At 36.6% G+C, this 23,140-nt stretch overlaps 1 protein-coding gene across 2 annotated transcripts; it reads left to right on the top strand.

Moving 5' to 3' along the window:
• Positions 1-484: 484 nt before the first annotated feature.
• LOC149831521 (glutathione reductase, chloroplastic-like) lies at positions 485-21,917 on the top strand. Of its 2 annotated transcripts, XM_090012109.1 has the most exons (10): positions 485-913; positions 1,844-2,069; positions 2,179-2,457; positions 2,548-2,724; positions 2,840-2,893; positions 2,994-3,142; positions 21,083-21,146; positions 21,224-21,394; positions 21,477-21,623; positions 21,816-21,917. In XM_090012109.1, the coding sequence occupies exons 1-9, from the start codon at positions 531-533 to the stop codon at positions 21,606-21,608; spliced, it is 1,635 nt and encodes a 544-aa protein (XP_089868235.1). In that variant the 5' UTR covers positions 485-530; the 3' UTR covers positions 21,609-21,623; positions 21,816-21,917. The 2 variants fall into 2 exon arrangements, with proteins under 2 accessions (XP_089868235.1, XP_089868234.1); XM_090012108.1 differs by lacking the exon at positions 21,816-21,917 and having other exon boundaries at positions 21,477-21,747.
• Positions 21,918-23,140: the final 1,223 nt, after the last annotated feature.

Genomic DNA, 23,140 nt, shown 5'->3' with positions numbered 1-23,140 from the left:
CTATGATGGAACGAATGATGACCCTTTTATTGGGGATGAAGGCGAACTGATAGTCCGAAAAAAATCTGGTAAGCCACAAATTTCAGCCTATTTTGCCAAGACCTTAACAAACATCCAACAAACAACACTTATAATCGAGATAGAGCGAAACCCAGAAATATGAGTGACTTTATCATCTTTAGGAATTAGAGAAATAATAGCTAAGTGGAATGAAGAAGTCAGTCTTAAGTTACTGGAGAACTCGTCAAACATACCGGAGTCCAACTTTACACATTCCCAAAATATTTAAAAAAAAATTCACTTGAAACTCATCAACTTCATGCTTTTCAACCCGACCGATCTTTTATGGCCCTGAAAATTCTGTCCTTTTCTGCATTGATCGGGCTTGATCCAGATGAATTGTCCCAACCAAACATTCCCAATGACTCCCTCGCCACTTAACAAAAGCAGAATATAAAGCCTTGAATAAAAAACTCTGCAACAAGCTCCCGAACAAGGCACCCACAGATTTCAGAGAGAGAGAGAGAGAGATGGCATGCTCATCACGAGGAGCTCCCGCCTTTTCATCCTCCCTCCTCCTCAATCTCTGCAACAAACTCCCTCTCTGCCTCCCTTCTCAGGCTCGCTTCACCAAACCCTTCAGTGGGTGCCTCCCCACCAAGCTCAGATTGTCCTGCGGTGGAGCTCCCCACCTTCGCTATTTACCTCTGGTAACCCGGGCGGAGTCCCTCAACGGGCCAGAGTCTGCAAATGGCACCACCCAGTACGATTTCGACCTCTTCACGATCGGCGCCGGCAGCGGCGGTGTCAGGGCATCGCGCTTCGCCGCCGCCAATTATGGGGCGTCCGTCGCCGTCTGCGAGCTCCCGTTCGCCACCATATCCTCCGAGAATGATGGGGGCCTCGGAGGAACGTGAGTATTCTTCGCCTCTGTCTTCTTTGCCTATTGTTTCTGATGTTTGCTTTTGATTTTAAGGACTCCCCACAAGTTATTTTTTGATAAATTTAATTAGTTTATGCGCATTCTTTCTTATTATGGGTTTTTAATACAAAAGGAGTTGGTGTCATTTGTGAAGGAAAAAAGGAAGATGTAGTTTTTGGATTTCAGAGAGATAGAATGGCGTGGTTATGATTTATGTTACGTTGATTATTTCAAAAGCATTCATTGAAACAGTAGTTTGCTGTTATGTTATATCTGGTGCTTGGGGTAGATGTAGCATCTTTTGAAGAAAACAATGAACTTTAGAATGCAAAATTTGGTCTCTATGAAGCTGGCTCTCTAAGCGTTTTATGAATGCGGTTCTCATAAATTTTTAAGAAATATGGTTGATTTTTCATGATGGTATGGCTAACTTGGCCGCTTGCAATTAGTAATACTACTTGTAATTGGTCTTCTCCACTATCTGGCATTTTTGAGAGGTTGATAGTTGCACTGCCCATATGTGCAGAGCTCTCTTTGATCACGTAGCTTGGAACTTTTGTATTATGGTTCCTTTTTTCTTTCTTCCCACCTGCTGTCTTATTCTCATGGAAACATTAATAAGTCGAAACAGTAAATGTTTTGGGTAAATGAAGGGCATGACAGCAAGGACTTAGAAATCCATGGTTTAATCCTTTCAGTTATGTTCTTGATATCATGTTATAGTCTATCATTTTATCCAGAATAAACAACCATGTTTTCTCTGAGTACTTTTATGGACCCTTTTTCCTTTGTGCAGAATGAATTGCATAGAATTGATGAATGGGCTTATAGTAGTTTATTCCCTTTTTTTCTCCCAATACACTGCCTTTTAGAAATTCAAGCTTACAATCTCTCTCTCTCTCTCTCTCTCTCATTGAACAGGTGTGTGCTTCGTGGATGTGTCCCCAAGAAACTACTTGTCTATTCTTCCAAATATTCTCATGATTTTGAAGAGAGTCGAGGCTATGGATGGAAGTATGACTCTGATCCTGTGCATGACTGGGGCACTATGATAGCTAACAAGAATGCTGAGCTGAAACGCCTTACAGGGGTGTACAAGAATATTCTAAAAAATGCTAATGTAACACTCTTTGAAGGTCGTGGAAAGGTTGGGTCACTTCTAGTTTCTGAGACCAGGTTAAAATTATGTGAATTCTTTATTAAGAGTTGTTTACTGGACTTTCATTCTGTACAAATCTGAATGTTGAACTGCACAGGTTGTAGATCTGCATACTGTTGATGTAAATGGAAAATTATACACTGCAAAGCATATACTTATTTCAGTTGGTGGACGACCTTCCATGCCTGATATTCTGGGAATTGAACATGCTGTTGATTCAGATGCTGCTCTGGATTTGCCATCAAAACCAGGAAAAATTGCAATAGTAGGTGGTGGATACATTGCTTTGGAGTTTGCAGGCATTTTCAATGGATTAAAAAGTGAAGTTCATGTCTTCATTCGGCAGAAAAAGGTTTTAAGAGGTTTTGATGAGGAGGTCTGTTGCACGTGTGTGACACCTAGACTACTAAGTGCTGAAGTTACAATGACAGGGTTGATCATTCTTATCTTATCTTGATTCCTACAGATTAGGGAGTTTGTGGCAGAACAGATGTCTGTAAGAGGAATTGAGTTTCACACTGAGGAGTCCCCACAAGCCATTACAAAATTGGCAGATGGTTCACTAGCACTAAAAACAAACAAGGGCACTTACGATGGTTTCTCACATGTCATGTTTGCCACTGGTAGAAGACCAAATACAAAGGTTTGAAGATGGTAGATAGCTTATTCTTGTTCTCTTATGAGATTTTATAATCCATTTTTTTTTTAAAATTTTGTGGTTATTTGCTGATGCCGTATTAATTTTTTTTGTACTATAGAACTTGGGCCTGGAGGAAGTTGGTGTGAAAATGACAAGCAATGGTGCAATTGAGGTTACACAATTTTCTTCTATTCTTAATAATGGGATATGTCATTGCTTGGCTATTTAAAATCATTTGTGCAGTTTCCTTCATTATCTCATGGTTGTCTCAGGTTGATGAATTTTCTAGGACATCAGTTGATTCCATTTGGGCTGTTGGTGATGTCACTAATAGGTTGAATTTAACTCCAGTTGCATTGATGGAAGGTGGGGCATTTGCAAAAACTGTGTTTGGAAATGAACCCACAAAGCCAGATTACAGGTGAATCTTTGAACTTGTCAAGAAACATTTGGTCATATACAAATGTTGTTCTGTGTCTTGTTCATGCAATAAAGTCTCTCTTGATTAGCAAATGAGATTATTGATGTAAAATGTCAAAGAAAGAACAAAATGGATAGTGAGAAATTTGTGACCTTATATCACATACGACTAATTAGTGTTGGTGATTGTATTTATATTAAAAACAAGCGGATAGCTCAAATTTCACTTCTAATACTTCAATCATAGATGCAAAACAGGAAGTGCTTGTTGCAACTCCAGTGCCTCTCCAAAGTTATTCAAAAGTTCATGGCAGGAGAAATTTTCTTTATTAAGAATTTCTCTTGTTGGAAAATCTGGTCCACTAATACACGATTGGAAGATTGTATAAGATTATGTTAAATAAGTGTGGAAATCATTTGCTTTCCTTTAGACTTGAATATTGAGGACCATTTGGTCCTGATATATGCATAGTCTTCTACAGTCTTTCCGCACACATTCACAAAAGCATGAACACATAGACAAACAATTAATAAACCAGATTTTTGGTACCTGTTTGGTTGTTGCATCTTTGGAATTCTTGGAATCCTGGAAGTTAATAGAACTCAGTAAAATCCTTGACCACATGAATTCTCTGGAACATGACTTTCAAATTCTAGTTCTGTCCCAAACTCTAGGGTCCCTAGCGACAATTTTCTAAATGAAAGTTCTCACCATAGGTTCCCAAAGCACACCTTCAGTTATCAATCCTCTAACAAGATGTCTTTGTGGAACACATTGAGTCTTCCACACCATTGGTTTGGTTATGATGGTATTCCAATGAATAAACGAGGTTGAATAAGGTAGATTTGTCCAATTGAAGAGAGATGGGGATGGTTAGGAGCAAAAAGGACATATTTATTTTCTCATATTGAACTGCTCGGAACCATCATGGATTAAGACTCAATAATTTCTATCCCAATCTCTTTTCCCTTCTTCATCCACACCCTCAAAGAGGCACTAGATGTGGGTATTGGAACTGGGGCTTTGCATTCATGGGCAAAGTTTGGAATAGAGATGCCAGATTCTGGTGATTTGTGTTCATGAGAAGCAGGAGACAGTGTTTCTTGGAGTCCTGCTTATGGAGTCTGGAATCAAACCTGACCTTAATCTATGTCACCTGGGTATGGGTGCGGGTGCAGGTGTGGGTGTGGGTGTGGGTACGACACAACAATTCCAAAAAAATGTGGGTACGGGGACACGACTATATATATATATTAAATATCACAAAAATACAAAATAAATTCAAAATAAACTGAATATAATCTCAATATATATGCTATATCTAAAATATATATTATATAATGAAAATATAAAGTTCTAAACTGAAAATATAATTATAAATTCTAAATTGAATACAAACTTGTAATCTTGTATGTACAGAGGGTAAAATGGCGTGTCCAGGTGTCGACGCGTGTCGACACGGGTATAAAGGGCAAAAAGGAGTGTCCGTGTGACATAAACCTTAATGGACTGAATGTATTGTCCTTAAGTAGGGGACCTTATGTCACAGTACTAGTAAACATGCTCTAAACGCACATGTAAACTTCATCAAAGCCAGCACTCAGCTTTGTGATTGCTGCAAAATATGGCTGTGGGTTGAAGAAGAAGGCCACTTTATAACAAGGCACAAACTTCTGCATCTAACTCATAGTGGCAACAATGGTACTTGCAAACCTCATAGCGTGAGGGCTGTTAAGATATACAGATATATATCATGATTATTGATTTGTAATAAGTTATGCTCTTTAGGCTTATTTTGGTCATTTTGTACACTTATAATAGGTCCTGCTCATTAAGGGCAGATTTGACTTTTTTCTTACTTTTCTTTATTTTTGTCTTTTTACTGTTATCTAGGAGCTTTTTTGTCTTTTAGACCGTAGAGTCATTGGGGCTCCCCAATAGTTATATTTATAGTCGTTGTATTCCTTTGGTGGATCTTTTGTATTTCTCTTGCTTTCATTACATGGTATCAGAGCAAGGATATGATCGTCTTGGTATTTGGCTTTTAATGATGATTTCGGGTTTCTTTGATCGTGGAGATAAGGGAATCTTTATCCGGTAAGTATTTTAAAATCTGTTTATTTTTGCTTTTGTTGCCTATCTCATGCATTTTGTATAAGAAAGCATTTGTTCATGTTTTTTTAAAAAGAAAATTATTAAAAAGTGTTTGTTGTTCCTTTGAAACTATGTCACATGGGTGCGGGTGCGGGCGCGGGTGCGGGTGCGGGGATTCGGCACTTCCAAAAAACCCGGGTGCGGGGGTGCGGCAGGGGCAAAAATGTAATAAGTAATATATATATATATATATATAAAGTGAAATGAAATGGGGATCTTCGAAACACGAGCTTTGATTAACAAGAGCAAGTGTCAAGAATGACACTAAAGCATAACCCTTAAAAAGGGTATAACTGGAAACAAAATAAAAATAAAAATGTATTCTTTATTGATATGAAAAACCAATTGCTTAAGAAGCATTGGAGTGAAATACAAGAGGGGCTGCACCCCTTTATATACACAGCTGAAAGAGGACTCAATAGAGCTGTTGGGCACAGTCCAACAGCTCTATTTAGAGCTGTTGGAATGTGTCAGTCCAACAACTCTATTGCTAGTCAAGTCTGGACAGGACTTGACTAGCAACAGTCATTCTAGTTCAAACTGAACTAGATGACATAAAGACAAAAAATAAAAATAAAGGAAAAAAAATACAGAAAAGAAAGAAATTAAAAATGTATTTATATATATATATATAATAATATAATATTATTATATATACATATATGTACAGTTTTACATTTTAACACTCCCCCTCAAACTTACGGTACAATGAGCGAAAGTTTGTCTAAGAGAAAGTGAAATCGGGGAGCAGCGAGAGGCTTTGTAAAGAGGTCTGCTAACTGATATTCTGAAGTGACATATGGCAGATCAATTATCCCGTGTAGATATTCCTCTCTGACGTAGTGACAATCCATTTCGATGTGTTTGGTGCGTTCGTGGAATGTTCTGTTACTGGCAATGTAGATCGCACTTTTGTTGTCACAACACATTTGTGAAGCCTTTGTTGCTTCAACTCCCATGTCAGCAAGCAGTCGTCGGAGCCAAACTACTTCCATGGTCGTGGTTGCCATGGCTCTGTATTCAGCTTCGGTGGATGAGAGAGATACCTTCTGCTGCTTTTTACACCTCCACGAGATTAATGATTCCCCTAAAAAGACACAAAAGCCAGTGGTTGAGTGTCTGTTATTGGGATCACCTCCCCAATCAGCATCAGTATATGCAATTAAATCAAGAGAAGAGGAGGAAGATAAGAAAAGTCCTCGTGAAAGAGAGGACTTGATGTATCTGATAATACGCATGACTGCTCCCATATGAACAGAAGTAGGAGCATGTTGAAATTGACTTGCTGTATGAACAACATGTGCTATATCTGGTCTGGTAATGGATAAATAGGAAAGTGCCCCGACAAGCTGTCTGTAAGGAGTAGGGTCTGCAAGAAGTTCTCCATCATCAATCTTCATTTTAACATTAACAACTTCTGGAGTGTCAACTTTCTTATCATCAGTAATACCAGACCTGAAAACAATATCAAAAGCAAATTTAGTCTGAGATAATAAATATCCTCTAGGAGAATAAGCAACTTCAATGCCTAAAAAATATCTCAACAAGCCCAAATCAGTCATTTCAAAATGAGATTTAAGAAGTGTTTTGATTGTTTCAACTCCCTGTTTATCGCTTCCGGTGATGATCATATCATCCACATAAAGAAAAAGCACAATGATTCCTGCATCAGAATTCTTAATAAACAAAGCAGTGTCAGTTAAACAGAATTGAAAACCAATATCAATCATAACACGACTAAACCTATCATACCAAGCTTTTGGTGCTTGTTTAAGTCCATAAAGAGCTTTTTCTAAGCGAAGGACTTTACCCTTAGGAATACTTAGACCAGGAGGGGGTTCCATATATACTTCTTCAACTAGCTTTCCATTTAAAAAAGCATTTTTGACATCCATTTGAAAAATAGACCATTTTTTGATAGAAGCTAAGGCAATTAAGGTTCGGACAGTAGTCATACGAGCCACCGGAGCAAAGGTTTCTTCATAATCAATCCCATATTCTTGGGCATAACCTTTGGCTACTAAACGGGCTTTATATCTTTCAAGAGTACCATCACTCTTGGTTTTAATTTTATAAACCCATCGACATCCTATAGTTTTCTTCCCTGGAGGAAGATCTTGAATATTCCATGTAGAAGCCTTTTCAAGTGCATCTAATTCAACTTTCATGGCTTCTATCCATTTGATATCATTTTTTGCTTGAAAATATGTGGATGGTTCTTCATATGAGTGAATTAATGCAATAACTGCCCTATATGTGGGTGAGAAAGACTCGTATGATACAAACTTTTCTGGAGGCCTCGAGATTCGGGATGATTGTCTAGTTGGAATGTTAGAATATTTTTCAAGTGCACATGGAGTATTAGACTCTTGTCGCCTGGAATATTGAATACTAGTATCTCTATGAACTTCTTCATTTTCAACATTAAGATCAATAATTCTTGGATCATCATCAAAGTTACAATCAAGGTCATATTCATCAGATGTTGATGTTAGATCTAGCAAAAAGGAGTACTCAGTGACGTCTTTTAATTTTCTAAAATCAAAGAAGCTCTCCTTTTCAAGAAAGGAAACATTTCTAGACACATATAGTTTATTATTTTTGAAGTCAAAACATCTATAACCTTTCTGGTTTTCAGCATATCCTAAAAAGGCACAGGGAATCGCACGAGGGGAAAGTTTATCATTTTTGTCAGTAAATATGAAACATTTGCACCCAAATATTCTTAATCTAGAGTAGTCTGGAGAAATGTTCATAAGTTTTTCAATGGGAGTGATATTTTGTAACGAAGAAGATGGCATCCTATTAATGAGATAGGTGGCAGTTAAGGCAGCTTCTGCCCAAAAGTCTTTAGGGACTTGATTTCCTATTAATAAAGTTCTAGTGGTTTCTATAATATGGCGATGTTTTCGTTCTGCCAGTCCATTTTGTTGAGGTGTATAAGGACAAGATCTTTGATGTGTGATGCCATGCAATTTAAGATAATTTTGAAAATCTGTGGATAAAAACTCTCCCCCTGAATCTGTGCGAAAAATAGTAATATCATTTTGAAATTTGTTTTTAACCATATTATGAAAAGTTTGAAAGTATGAAAATACTTCAGACTTATGTTTGAGAAAGTACATCCACGTATGTCGGGAGAAATCATCGACAAAAATAACATAGTAAACAAATCCTCCTTTAGAAATTACTGGTGCAGGACCCCAAACATCCGAGTGTATTAATTCAAGTGGTCTTGAAGAGAAAAAGGTTCTGTTCTGAAATGGTAATCTTTTCATTTTGCCGAGAATACAATCTTTACAATCAAATGATTCAGAGTTACAAAATTTCCCTAGATTTGGAAAATGTTGGATTTTGGCTATATGTGGGTGACCAAGTCTCTTATGCCACAGTTCCAACTCTATTTTTTGAATATTATAACAAAAAGCTTTCTTCGGCATTTCCAAAAAATCCATGTAATAGAGTCCTCCTTCTCTATGGCCTTCCCCAATCAGCTTGCCTGACTGGCGATCCTGTACCCAACAACCATGAGAAGAAAAAGAAATATTACACCCATAATCAGAAATTTGAGATACAGATAAAAGATTTAAATTTAATTTGGGAACATGTCTAATTTCTGGAATAAAATTTTTTTCTTTTTTATAAATTTTTTCAAAATCTCCTATTCCTTCTATTTCAAGAGAAGTCCCATCAGCAGTAAAGACCTTTGACACACTTGTTTTATTTTTAACACATTTGGATAGACTTTGATTATTTGGGGTCATATGAAAAGATGCACCAGAGTCAAGAAGCCAAGAAATTTTACCTAAATCAGAAAAAGATGAGGCTGCTGCGCCGGTTGAAGCTTCAGATGAGGAAGAGGCACCTTTGATGAGAGGCTGAAGGATCTCCATTAGTTGGGCCAGGGAAACTGGTGCATCCTGATCTTTAGGCTCCGATCCAGCAATTGCAGCTCTTTTTTCTCTCAGCTCCTTAAGTTTGGGACATTGTGGCCTGTAGTGTCCCGGTTCATGACAGTGATGACAAATAACTTTCTTCTTATCATAGTCACCATTTTGTCGGTTAAAGTGAGGAGGCCTATATGATCGAACATGATTCCCTGGTCTAGACACGGCTAAAACAGAATCATCTTCAATTTTTAAAGAACCTTTTCGGAGACGATTTTCTTCCATTGTTAACTCTTCAATAGTTTCAACAATAGAAGGAATTTTTCCCCGGTGAAGTAGGGCCGATTTAGTGGTTTCAAATTCCGGCCTTAATCCAGTGATAAACTGGTAAAAATGTTCAACATCGAGTTGTTTCTGACGAAGCTCGATGTCTTCGGCACAATGCCACTTTGGTTCTAAAAGGGAAAGTTCTTCCCAAAGTTCGGACAACCCATTGTAATATTCACGAATAGTTTTGTCTCCTTGTGTCATCATTCGAACTTTTTCTTGGAGGTTGCACACGTGTGAAATATCTTTAAGGGAATACATATTCTTAAGGTATTCCCATGCCTTATCGGCATGATCAAATTTGGCAAGACTTGAGCATTTTTTAATGTCAACGCTATTGATAAGCCATGACATTATCTTCGCATGAGATATTCTCCATTCTTTCCATTTCTTCTCGTATGAGGCAATAGCCTTGATTTTCTCTTCTTCCGATAGAGGGACGTCTTTATCTCCCTCCTTTTTAGTAAGAGATAGCTTAGGTTCCGAATCGGAACCATCCACAATCCCCCATAAGCATTTTCCCCATATATGGTGCTTCATGATTGAAGCCCATGTTACATAGTTCGTATCGCTTAGTTTCATAGGCATGATGGTGACTTTATCATTGTCATCCATCGATTACAAGGAGAGAAAGAATAGGGATAGAAGAGAAACAAGAAGGAAAATGAGAAAGAAAGAAAAAAAAAAACAATACAACAAGATGTGAAATCTTCTCCAATGAAGTGATAAAACACTTCTCTTCAAGTGGCGAACACTTTTGCAAACGGGCACGGAAACCGAGGCAGCTTTTCCTCAAGATTTAGTACTTCCGCGGCTCTGATACCATGAAATGAAATGGGGATCTTCGAAACACGAGCTTTGATTAACAAGAGCAAGTGTCAAGAATGACACTAAAGCATAACCCTTAAAAAGGGTATAACTGGAAACAAAATAAAAATAAAAATGTATTCTTTATTGATATGAAAAACCAATTGCTTAAGAAGCATTGGAGTGAAATACAAGAGGGGCTGCACCCCTTTATATACACAGTTGAAAGAGGACTCAATAGAGCTGTTGGGCACAGTCCAACAGCTCTATTTAGAGCTGTTGGAATGTGTCAGTCCAACAGCTCTATTAAGAGCTGTTGGACTGTGTCAGTCCAACAACTCTATTGCTAGTCAAGTCTGGACAGGACTTGACTAGCAACAGTCATTCTAGTTCAAACTGAACTAGATGACATAAAGACAAAAAATAAAAATAAAGGAAAAAAAATACAGAAAAGAAAGAAATTAAAAATGTATTTATATATATATATAATAATATAATATTATTATATATACATATATGTACAGTTTTACATTTTAACATAAAGGGGGTTGGGGAATAGGCGGGGTTTTTTTTTTAAACTTTGCAGCTGTCAGCAGCTGACAGCAGCTGCTGCAGCTGACAGACAGCTGCTGCAGCTGTGCTGACAGCACAGCTGACAACTGCTGTCAGCAGCTGTGCTGACAGCTGCTGTCAGCAGCTGTGCGTGAAAAACTTACTTTATGCTAGTCTGTCAGCAGCTGACAGACTAGCATAAAGTTTTTTTAAAAAAATTTCGAAGCCTATTTGAGCAATTTTTTTTTTTAAAAAAAATGGACATTAATGATCCTGGGTGCGGTCAACGCACCCAGGATCGAGTTGACCGCACCCGGTGCGGCACCCGCACCCGCGTCGAGTCGCGTCGACGCGGGTGCGTCACCCTCCTAGCCGAATCCCTGTGACATAGCTTTGAAATCTTTTTTAAACATTGTTTGTTTCTTGGTTGATCATAAGTACATGATTGAGCTCTTTTGAACATCTTTATGTTTTCTTGTTTTTTCAAAATGTATTGTGTTTTTATCCTTATCTTGGACTTAGTTGAACTCATTGGTGTTGTTTTTCAATCTTGTTAAATAGTTTAAAATGATTTGAAATATTTTTTATTTTATTTTGTATAATGGTTTTGTGTGTTATTCACCTGCGTGATCTTATGAGATCTTGCTTAACTTGTGTTTGAAATTTCTTTGACATGCTTTTATGTGAAACTTAGATACTTTATGTATTTGAGAAGTATTAAGATTATGTGTAGTTGGTTCTTAGTAATCATGAGTATCTTGTTATTTTTGTAAATTTGAGTTTGTATACATGATTTTTCCCTATTGACATATGATCTTTCTGCACTTGAGATTGTCTTATAGATTACATACTCATTTTGTTTATTCATGCATAAGTTTTTGAACATATTTTCTTCATGCATGGCTTGTTCCTTATTGGAATCATGCACTCATTCTTGTGGAATTTATAAACCCTTATGAGGTTTATGGATGCATTTTAATGTGCTTTTTAAAGATTATTAAAAATAATTATTGTGTGCTCTCTTGTTGGCCCTTGGGATTGTGGAATTTGTGCTTTGTGATTGTGTTATTTCTTGTCTTATGGCTCTTTAGTTAACATTATCTTACATGTTTTCCTGCTGCCTCACATGGGGATTTAAATATTATGCCTCTTGCATACTTTGTTGATCAATAAAATATTACTTTTATATTGTGTGTGCCTTCTTTGGTGTGTGCCCTTAGTGGCATTTGTGAGTGTGCCCTTAGTGGGCCTTTGTGCTTGTCCACTTTGGATTCTTTGGTGGACATTTGCTTGTATCTAGTTATATGATTGCATTTATTGCATGGACTTACTAAACTTATTTGAGGATTCAAACTCTTGTTATTTGACTTGATTTAAAACTTTTATTGTCAAATCGGTTCTTGTTTTCTTCATCCTTGGAAAGAGATTTTCAAGGTTTTCTTATTGCCTCTTTGTTTTGGCTTAGTCCATCCTTTTGTTATTCGATGCATCCATTATTTTGTTCAGCCTTTTGGAGGTGAGTTGTGAGCACCTCATTGTTGTGGAGCCAGAGATGTTTGTCTGTTGAGGTGAGTTGTGTGCACCTTATTGTTTTGTCAGTTTAAATTGCCGATTTATGAGTGTGGTGTTGGTACTCAGTTTGGCTCTAATTGACGATTGTTTGATCTATGGTTTTGTGAGTGTGTTGTATCACTCATTTGGCCCTTGTTGTTATTATGTTGGATGCTTGTTTTCTATCTTTACCTGTGATAACTAAACTACTATTTTTTTGTGATCATGTTTGTCCCTATGGATTAAATCTCATAATATTGCAAAATTTATTGCTTTTTCCTTTATTTGAATATTGTTTTCAAATCTTCTTGCTTATTAACATCAATTTGTTTTCATTACAATATTTTTACCTCTCTTGTTTTCTCCATTCTTTCCTTTTATTTGAATGATTTTTCTTTGGATAAGAGATTTTGTTTATCAGTTTTACAACTACGTGTGTAGTGAGTTATGTGCAACCGTTATAGCTGATAGTATTGTTTACAGTTTTACAACCATTTGTGAGGTGAGTTGTGAGCACCTTTTGTGGTTGTAGCTGATATTTATTGTCAGTTTAGATAGCTGGTATTGTTGGTGCATGGTCACTGGTATGGTTATTATTCTTATTTGTGTTTGATTTCTTGTCCTCTGCGCTGATACACTTGAATTTTGAGGATGTTGAGTTGGAGGTCAAAGAGGTGATTGCTTGTCGTGAGCAAACTATTGTTGAGATTTGCAAATGTCATTCCTCTTGTTATGACTTGTTGTATGTGGGATTTTTAAAAATGTGTCTGTATTTTTTAATCTTTTCCGCTGCCTCTTCGTATTTGAATGGAAAATGGTTATTCATTGGAAAATTTTCATGCATTATTATGTGCATTAAATGTATTTTAATTGCATGTTGGATATAGATATTGAGTATATTTAGATTTGTTTCATGTTGGTTATCTTGCATTTTTTTTTATGAATTTAATTAGTCCTTTTGTTGTAAGCTCCTTTGTGCTCTTGCATTTAATATGCATGTTGTCGTATTTTGCTTAGTATAATTAATGATTTATATCTTTATTTGAAATGTTTAATTAAGTTTTTTGGGACTTTATTTATGCATAATTTTTTATATCTTGATATTTTATGTCTAATATGTACTTGTCTTTGGACTTAAGTGGTCAAAATTTTACTATGATCAGTATTTATGTTTTCTTGAAAAATGTGTTGATTTTTTTGTTATGATTGTCTAAACGAGAATTCTTAAAATTTGTTTTTGAAGTATATTCCTTGTGTCTATCTTAATGACTATTGTACCTTGCTTGAATTGTTGTTCATTTTTCTAAAATTTTAAAATTATTGATTAAAGTTATTTTTTGATACTTGCTTTTAAAATTGTTTGGCGTACTTAACCATCCTCTCTCCATATATATATATATATATATATATTATTGATCTACTTTAATTTGTGATGTTCTTGTTCAAAATATATATTTGTTTTGAAACTGTATACATATAATCTATAAGTATTCTTACCTTTCGTTGTGTTAAAGTCTTTTTCGTTTTCTCTTAAAACTATTTATTTAGGATATTTTCCATTGTGTAGTTGAGAAAGTAATTTTTGTTGATACATTATATCATGAAGATGGAGATAGCTGATGAAGGCATTTGGTGAAGATTACCAATGAATACATTCAAAAACTTGTATTTACAAACTTTCGGTTAACATACCCTGAGTTTGTTGGGGGTGTTAAGATATATAGATATGTTCTATGTCATATAAGTGCGGGTGCGGGTGCGGGTGCGGTGATGTGGCACTTTAAAAAAACTTGGGTGCGAGAGTGCGGGGAAAGTATATATGTATATTTTAACAGTTTTAAGTTAGCATTACTAATAACAACAACAACAACAACTACGCCTTCATCCCAAAACAATTGGGGTCGGTGATATGAACCAAAAAAGAAAATCATTCTGGGTCTTCCACATGAATCCTTCTCCTCCAATCATTTCTATCCAATGCTATGTCCTCGGTGAGGTTCAAAGCATTCATATCCTTTCCTATCATCTCCATCCAAGTCTTCTTAGGCCTACCCCGACCTCTTTTAACTAATATATTATTCCATTTCTCCATCCTTCTAACTGGAGCATCATTAGGCCTTCGCCGAATATGTTCAAACCACCGTAAACGATTCTCTCTTATCTTATTTTCAATGGATGCAACGCCTACCTTCTTACTTATCTCCTCGTTTCGAATCTTATCTTTTATTGTATTTCCACACATCCATCTAAGCATACGCATCTCAGCTACACTCATTTTTTGAATATGATGTCTCTTGGCAGCCCAACATTCCGTACCATATAGTAAAGCGGGCCTAATTGGCAGCCCAACCTTTATCCTATGATTTACATCTCCATCAATTTCTCCATACTTTTGAATGATAAATCCCAAATATTTAAAACAGTCATCCATCGGTATTTCTTGCTCACCAAGCTTCACTACACTCCCATCACTACTTCGTTGCTTACTAAACCGACATTCCATATATTTTGTCTTACTCTTACTCAACTTAAAACCTCTTGCTTCTAATGTCTGTCTCCATAATTCTAACTCAGCATTAACCCCAACTCTAGACTCATCAATCAAAACAATATCATCAGCAAACAACATACACCACGACACATTTTCTTGAATTGATCTCGTAAGCTCATCCATCACTATAGCAAATAGGAAAGGGCTTAATGCAGATCCTTGATGTAACCCAACCGCTATAGGAAAATTGGTTGTCACCCCTCCACAAGTATGGACATTGGTTACTAGTCCTTCGTATATATCTTTAATTATACTAATGTACTTGAGAGAAACACCTTTCTTCATCATTGTCCACCAGAGAACATCCCTAAGTACTCTATCGTATGCCTTCTTCAAATCAATAAAAACCATATGCAAATCTTTGTTCCTCTCTCTATATCTTTCGATAAGTTGTCTAAGAAGATGTATAGCTTCCATAGTTGATCTTTCAGGCATAAAACCAAATTGATTCTCCGATATCATGACAACCTTCCTCAACCTATACTCAATCACCCTCTCCCTAAGTTTCATAGTATGACTCATGAGTTTTATACCATGATAGTTTGTGCAATCTTGTATATCACCCTTATTCTTATATAGATGCACCAAAGTACTCTTCCTTCACTCATTAGGCATCTTATTTGTCCGCCAAATCTTGTTAAAAAGATTTGTCAACCATTCTAAACCTTTCTCACCCAAGCATTTCCAAGCCTCGATAGGTATACCATCTGGGCCAACTGCCCTTCTTGATTTCATTTTCTTCAAAGCCTCTACAATTTCTTTCTTTTGAATCTTGTGCATGTAGTCACGATTCATCTCATGAAAAGGAATAGAGAGGTCTCCAAGATCCTGAGCATGACTTCCATTAAATAGCTTATCAAAATAATATTTTCATGTCTCCTTAATCTCTTCATCTTTGACTAAAACCCTTTGCGTTTCATCTTTGATACATCTAACCATACCCAGATCCCTCAATTTCTTATCTCTCATCTTTGCAAGCCTATAAATATCTTTCTCGCCTTCTTTGGTATCCAACTTGTCATAAACCTCCTTATATACCTTATCCCTCGCGTTTCAAACTACTTTTTTAGCTTTCTTCTTTACTATCATATACTTCTCCAAATTCTCATTATCACGACTTTTACTTAGATTTCTATAGCACTCTCTTTTAACCTTAATAGTTAATTTGACATCCTCATTCCACCATGATGTATCCTTACCTAGCGGTGCACCGCCTTACTAATAAAATGAAAATACTAACAGTTTTAAGTTAGCATTACTAATGAAATAAAAATAATTATCATATCATCAATTCACCATGCATAAATTTATGCAATAAATCAAATTAACTACGAAATACAAGTCAAGTCAAGTAGATTGCATACCAATCAAACAAATCATACAAGTCAAGCAGAAAAGAAGCAAACATGTCAAGTAGAAAAGAAGCAAATAATGCAGAATTTCATACCAAAATTATATCATACAAAAGCAAACAAGCAAACGATGATGGGTTCGGGTTTCAGTTCTGTTGAACCCAGGTTCGGGTTCAGGTTCTGCCAAACCCAGGCTTAGGTTTAGTAAAGTCGAACCCAGCAAGCTTGGGTTCAATTGTTCTGAACCCAGGTTTGGGTTCAGGTTTTGCCGAACCCAGGCTTGGGTTCAGCAGAACTGAACCCAACAAGCTGGGTTCAATAGAGCCGAACCTAGGAACCTTGGGTTCAACAGAGCAGAACCCAACAACCCTGGGTTCATGTTCTGCTGAACCCAAGCCTGAGTTCAACAGAGCCGAACCCAGCAAGCTTAAGATCGGTTCTTTTGAACCCAAGTTTGGGTTCAGGTTCTGCCGAACCCAAGCATGGGTTTAGGTTCTGCCAAACCCAACCTTGGGTTCGACCCTTGCAACAATGAGGGGAGGAGGAGAAGGAAGAAGAAAAGAGAAAGAGGAGGAGGGAAGAAGAAGAAGAAAGAGAAAAGGCGAAAGAGGAGAAAGAAGATAGGAGGAGAGAGAGGCTTACTAGTGTCGCTACTGTCGGAAAAGGAGGAGGAGAACGCTGCCCCTATAGGAAGGGGAGGAATGGGTCGGGAGGGGGGGGGGAGGTTTACGCATTTGTGCCTTACTCCTCCCCCCCCCCCTCCTTAAACAACGTTTTTGTTGTTTTTTTTCTTGGACCGACCACGTCCATTTCTAAACATTTATAACCCTGTTCGCACCCGGTGCGGATGATTCCTATGGTAGCCGCACCGGGTGCTGCACCCGCATTGCATCGATGCAGGTGCGGCGACCCTATGGAAGAGTCCATGTGACATAATATATATATGATTATTGTATGCTCTTTAGGGGTATTTTAGTCATTTTGTACACTTGCAATAGGTCCCGCCCATTAGGGACAGATTTGACTTTTTGTTACTTTTCTTTATTTTTGTCTTTGTACTGTTATTTAGGGCTTTTTTGGCCTTTTAGACCATAGAGTCGTTGGGGCTCTCCAACGGTTATATTTATAGCCATTGGGAGGGAGTTCCCAACAACTATAATGGGTCTCCATTGGCCCTCCTATGTTGGATATAAAAGGGACCTCTTGTCCCTATTTTCTTTAATGCTTTTTCTAAGCATTTTAATTTTTAACTCAATAAAGATCTATTATTTTTTATGTTATGTGTTCTTTTGTATATGCCCATTGGTGCTTCTTGTGATCTTATGTATTTGCCATTGATTGACTTGTGTTTTGTCCTTTTGTGGACTTGTGATTGTGCACTCTCTTTTTTAAATTTGTATGCCCCTGGTGGCTCTCTTGTATTTCTCTTGCTTTCATTACAAGGGCCTCTTCCATATCCAGTTTCATGAATTTTTCAAAGACAACCAAAGTCTTGTGCAATGCAGCAGTCGACCAAGTATCAGATACTTTTCTGTAGTACTTCATCATGCTTTTGTGTGGATGTCACAAAGCGTTTCTAACTTCAATAGTTATGCTAATGGAATAGTAATTACATGGATGAGCAACATCAATAACTTATTACCTTGAAGTGCTTGATCACATATCTTGTACAATCTGTCTCTGCCATTACTCTAAGCTTCAGATTTCTCCAATGATAGTAATTCAGATTGTCCTTAGTGATTGCTTTCTAAGTGTTACCGTTATGTTTCAGCGTACTTCTGCTTAAAAGTTGTTTGTAACTTCCAAATTTGCTTCATTTAAGTACGTCAAACCAACTATTTTACAATTTCTTCTTTGATAATTGCACATTCACGCACACCTTTGTTTGTTGAATTCAGTTCAATAAATGTAGAAGCACATGCACATGCATCTTAACGAACAGATCTTGGGTACGAATTTCAAACACCGTGGTTGTCAATTGCCAAACAATCAAACTAGAAGTTTGAACATGATTTTCTTTTGACCATCTATGGTCCATTCTATCCAGAATATTGTACATGATTTCTTTGGCCATGTGGGTTTAATTGTTCCAAATCTTTTACCTGTTTGATTCTGCAAATGCAACCTAGGTTTGGACAAACTTGTCCATATAGTGGTAAATTGAAATACAAACGATAGTTTTGTCCAAGGTCATAACCTTATTTGATCTCTAATTCTTTACAAATTGTATGACTGATAAATAATTGAAAAGGTAGTGTTATTCTATATGCATTTCAATCTCAAGAATGGTATCTTTGTGCTTTCAGAGTAGAATGATACATAGTCTCTTTATTTTTTTCTTGTTTTTTTTATTTTTGTGCCTCTAATTTATGTAAAATTCTCTAGTAAAATGTCCAACCATGTCATGGAGGGCATTCTGCAATATGAGCAATTCAGTATCACAGTTTTCTCCGAGCAAGCATGCACTTGGATATTCACGAGTCATCTCAAGGGATAAACTTATTATTGGAAACAATTGTTGATTGGAATGTTTGGCATTAGTATAAGATACCTTTATTGTGTTCTTGAATCCCTGTTGACTGAGGATAAGTTGAAGGTGAAGGAGTTCTTTCCTATTCTTATGGAAGATGGACAACAAGGGTTTTACATACAAATGAGGATTCTTGCTACCACCCATACAGGTGGTCATGGGGATTCCTCTAATGGACCTTTGTTGGTATAACACTCCATTGGGAATCCTTCAGATCTCTTGTTCCACTGATGATGGAAAGAGTAGAACCTGAAAAGTGATAAAAAGATGGACCTTTATGTATTTTATGAGGCTTATCCAAACACAACTTGATGTTAAGTATATGTGTTAGCTAATTGATGAACATGTCACCCTTCAAATTCACCACAATAGGTCCAAGAATGGGTGTCTACTGGAAGTGATCGAATCTTCCCAAGTCTGTATATCTTACAAATTATTTCTCAACATGTCTCATTTGAATCTCCGAGTCCCATTCTTATTAGAACTGAATCTTTTTGATGGAAATGTTGAACGAGGGTTTGGTGAAAAAAACCTAGTCGAATTTAATTTCAAATGTGGATGCAGGTGGTCTCTGAAATGAGATGATGATCTTCCAAACACGAACTGAGATTTGAAATGATGTCTTAACAAGACATTTAAGCATAACCCTTAAGAAGGGTATAAAAGGAAACAAAAAAGGAATAAAAATATTCTTTTATTGAACAAGGAGAAGGCAATGCTTAAGAAGCATTCACTGAACATTACAAGAGGGGCTGTACCCCTATATATACACAGTATGAGAGAGGGATAGAATGAGAGACTCAATAGAGTCGTTGGACTTAGTCCAACGGCTCTAAATAGAGCCGTTAGACTAGAGTTCAACGACTCTATTGCTAGTCAAGTCTTAACTAAGACTTGACTAGTTATGTCATTCTAGTTCAAATTGAACTAGATGACAAAAAACAAAAAACAGAAAAAATAGAAAAATAAAAAATACAGAAAAAGGAAAAAAGTATTATTTATATATATAATAATATTATTATTATATATATATATGTTTACAAGTTTACATTTTAACACTCCTCCTCAAACTTACGGTACAATGAGCGAAAGTTTGTCTAAGAGAAAGTGAAATTGGGGAGCAACAAGAGGCTTTGTAAAGAAGTCTGCTAACTGATATTCTGAAGTAACATATGGTATGATCAAACTTGGCAAGACTTGAGCATTTTTTAATGTCAACGCTATTGATAAGCCATGACATTATCTTCGCATGAGATATTCTCCACTCTTTCCATTTTTTCTCGTAAGAGGCTAGAGCCTTGATTTTCTTTTCTTGTGATAGAGGAACCTCCTTATCTCCCTCTTTTTTACTAAGAGATAGCTTAGGTTCCGAATCAGAACCATCCATAATCCCCCATAGGCCTTTTCCCCATATATGATGCTTCATGATTGAAGCCCATGTTATATAGTTTGTATCGCTCAATTTCATAGGCATGATGGTGACTTTATCATTGTCATCCATCGATTACAAGGAGAGAGAAAGAATAGGGATAGAAGAGAAACAAGAAGAGAAGTGAGAAAAAGAAAGAGATACAATATAACAAGACGTGGAATCTTTCCAACGAAGTGATAAAACACTTCTCTTCAAGTGACGAACACTTTTGCAAATGGACACGAAAATTGAGGCAGCTTTTCTTCAAGATCTAATACTTCCGCGGCTCTGATACCATGAAATGAGATGATGATCTTTCAAACACGAACTGAGATTCGAAATGATGTCTTAACAAGACATTTAAGCATAACCCTTAAGAATGGTATAAAAGGAAACAAAAAAGGAATAAAAGTATTCTTTTATTGAACAAGGAGAAGGCAATGCTTAAGAAGCATTCACTGTGCATTACAAGAGGGGCTGTACCCCTATATATACACAGTATGAGAGAGGGAGAGAATGAGAGACTCAATAGAGTCGTTGGACTCAGTCCAACGGCTCTAAATAGAGCCGTTAGACTAGAGTCCAACGACTCTATTGCTAGTCAAGTCTTAACTAAGACTTGACTAGTTATGTCATTCTAGTTCAAATTGAACTAGATGACAAAAAACAAAAAACAGAAAAAACAGAAAAAACAGAAAAATAAAAAATACAGAAAAAGGAAAAAGGAAAAAAGTATTATATATATATATATATAAGTTTACATTTTAACAGTCTCTTCATTCGTGGCTTTCTGATATAATCCTTAATTTTTAATACAGAGCGGTCGCATCTGCTGTATTTTCTCAACCTCCAATTGGAACAATTGGACTTACTGAACAACAGGTGAGTTAAAGTATCAACCTTTTCAATAAGATCTGATGATGTTATTGTGGTACCCATGAACTTGTCAATTGTTACAGGCAATTGAAGAATATGGAGATATTGATGTATTCACAGCCAATTTCAGGCCTTTGAAAGCCACTCTTTCTGGGCTTCCTGATCGGGTTTTCATGAAAATCATTGTTGATGCAAAGACAAGCAAAGTACTAGGGGTGCATATGTGTGGAGATGATTCTCCAGAGATTTTGCAGGTCCTCTGCTTTATTTGGTTCTCAGCGAGTTTGGTTTCTGTCACTCTGAATTTCTTTCAAGCATTTTAGTAATGGTTTTCAGGGAATTGCCATCGCTGTTAAAGCGGGTCTATCAAAGGCAGATTTTGATGCCACGGTTGGTATTCACCCTACAGCAGCAGAGGAGTTCGTTACAATGAGGAGTCCAACTCGAAAGATTAGGAGAGAAAACTAGGAGTCCAACTCTGAGGTCTGTAACTGAGTAATGTGGTCTATTATTGAGCATTGTCAAAATTAGGTGGTCATCCACACATACTTGTTACTGAATTCCAACAACCCCTCCAGTTGCTGCAACATTACTCTGGGTGCACAAGCTTCCTATTTATTTTTGTCCCTTTCAAAATGTTATTCTGTGAATTTTAATTTTGGTGTATTTAACCAGGGTGCTACTGATGTTACGTTCAAAGCTGCTGTAACACCATAAACATGAAGGCAGAATCAGTTTTTCAGAAAGATGAAAGTAATAATACACTCGAAGCACTTGTTTTTTCTACAAATGGCTAAATTCTTTCTAGTATAAGCATAGAAACAATTTGCAGAAGCAATCTTTCTACACAACCATTCACATTATCCGACTCATTTGACCATTTTATGTGTCTTAACCAATTTGTCCAACCTCTTTCTAGTTACTATAGATTGTCTCTTAGACTATGATACACCGTGATGTAGCTTAGCACCACTTCTTCCTTTCAACTGTAGGTTCATTTGCTCATCATCTTCTCTTCCTGCTCTCATCTATTCGTATCAAGCTTGGTATGGTATGGTGAATCCTTATTGCACACGTCTGGTTGCATTAAATTTACGCCATGGTTCCAGATCTTGAATGGAATTCTCAAATGTATATGTCTGATAATTTTTTTTCTAATATATATATATATATATATATATATATATATATATATATATATATATATATATATATATATATCATGCCTGATACTTAAAAAGAGACCCATTTTTTCTAAAAATTTATCTCCCAACTCTTCACTGAAACTTGAAAAAAGAAGAAAAAATCACTTCCCTGAAACTGCCATAGGTAGGGATGTAAAAGTGTCGGACTCAGGTTAGATCTTGTCAGATATAAGACATTGGGATTCAGAGTGGGATTTGGACCCGGAATGTTAGAATATATACCGAACCCAAATCTGATCAGGATATATGCCCCCAATAGATCCATCTTATATGCATCTTGTCAGACCACACTTCAGACTTGGATATGGATTTGGACTCAGATGTGAAAATTCTAAGACTGAATTGTGCGATTATCATGCAGATCTGGTTTTGCTTATTGAGTCTGACTAAATGGACTCGGATTCAGTTGGATATCTGACCTGAAACCGAATCATTTATATCCCTATATAGGGGTAAAAATGAATCAGATACAGGTCAGGTTGTGCAAGATTGGAATCAGAATCTGAATTGGGATCCAAATCAGATCTGATGAGGTAGGGTTGAATCCGGATCCAAAGTAAATATGGTAGTACTAGATCCAGTAAAAAAATATTATAGACCAGTCCTTTACATCTAAAAATTGCATCAAGATGCTGATCCGAATAAGGAAATAATGCGATTTAGCAAATTCAAATCCTGACCCAAATGCATAATTGGATATTACTCACACCCATCTCTTGTCCCCTTATAACTAAAAACTGCACAAAAATGGTGTGTCCGTGTCTTTTGGGCGTGTCCATGTGACAGTTTGGGCTG

This window comes from Nuphar pumila, chromosome 7 (assembly GCF_984573655.1).
Source record: "Nuphar pumila chromosome 7, dmNupPumi1.hap1.1, whole genome shotgun sequence".
Lineage (NCBI taxonomy): Eukaryota > Viridiplantae > Streptophyta > Magnoliopsida > Nymphaeales > Nymphaeaceae > Nuphar > Nuphar pumila.
This window is presented reverse-complemented; position numbering and strand designations above follow the sequence as displayed.

Excerpts from the sequence above, each read along its gene's own strand:
- LOC149831521 (XM_090012109.1), top strand. The coding sequence starts at position 531 with ATGGCATGCTCATCACGAGGAGCTCCCGCCTTTTCATCCTCCCTCCTC. Across the intron at positions 2,458-2,547 it reads TAAGAGGTTTTGATGAGGAG|ATTAGGGAGTTTGTGGCAGA; the intron begins GTCTGTTGCACG and ends TGATTCCTACAG. Across the intron at positions 3,143-21,082 it reads CCCACAAAGCCAGATTACAG|AGCGGTCGCATCTGCTGTAT; the intron begins GTGAATCTTTGA and ends TTTTTAATACAG.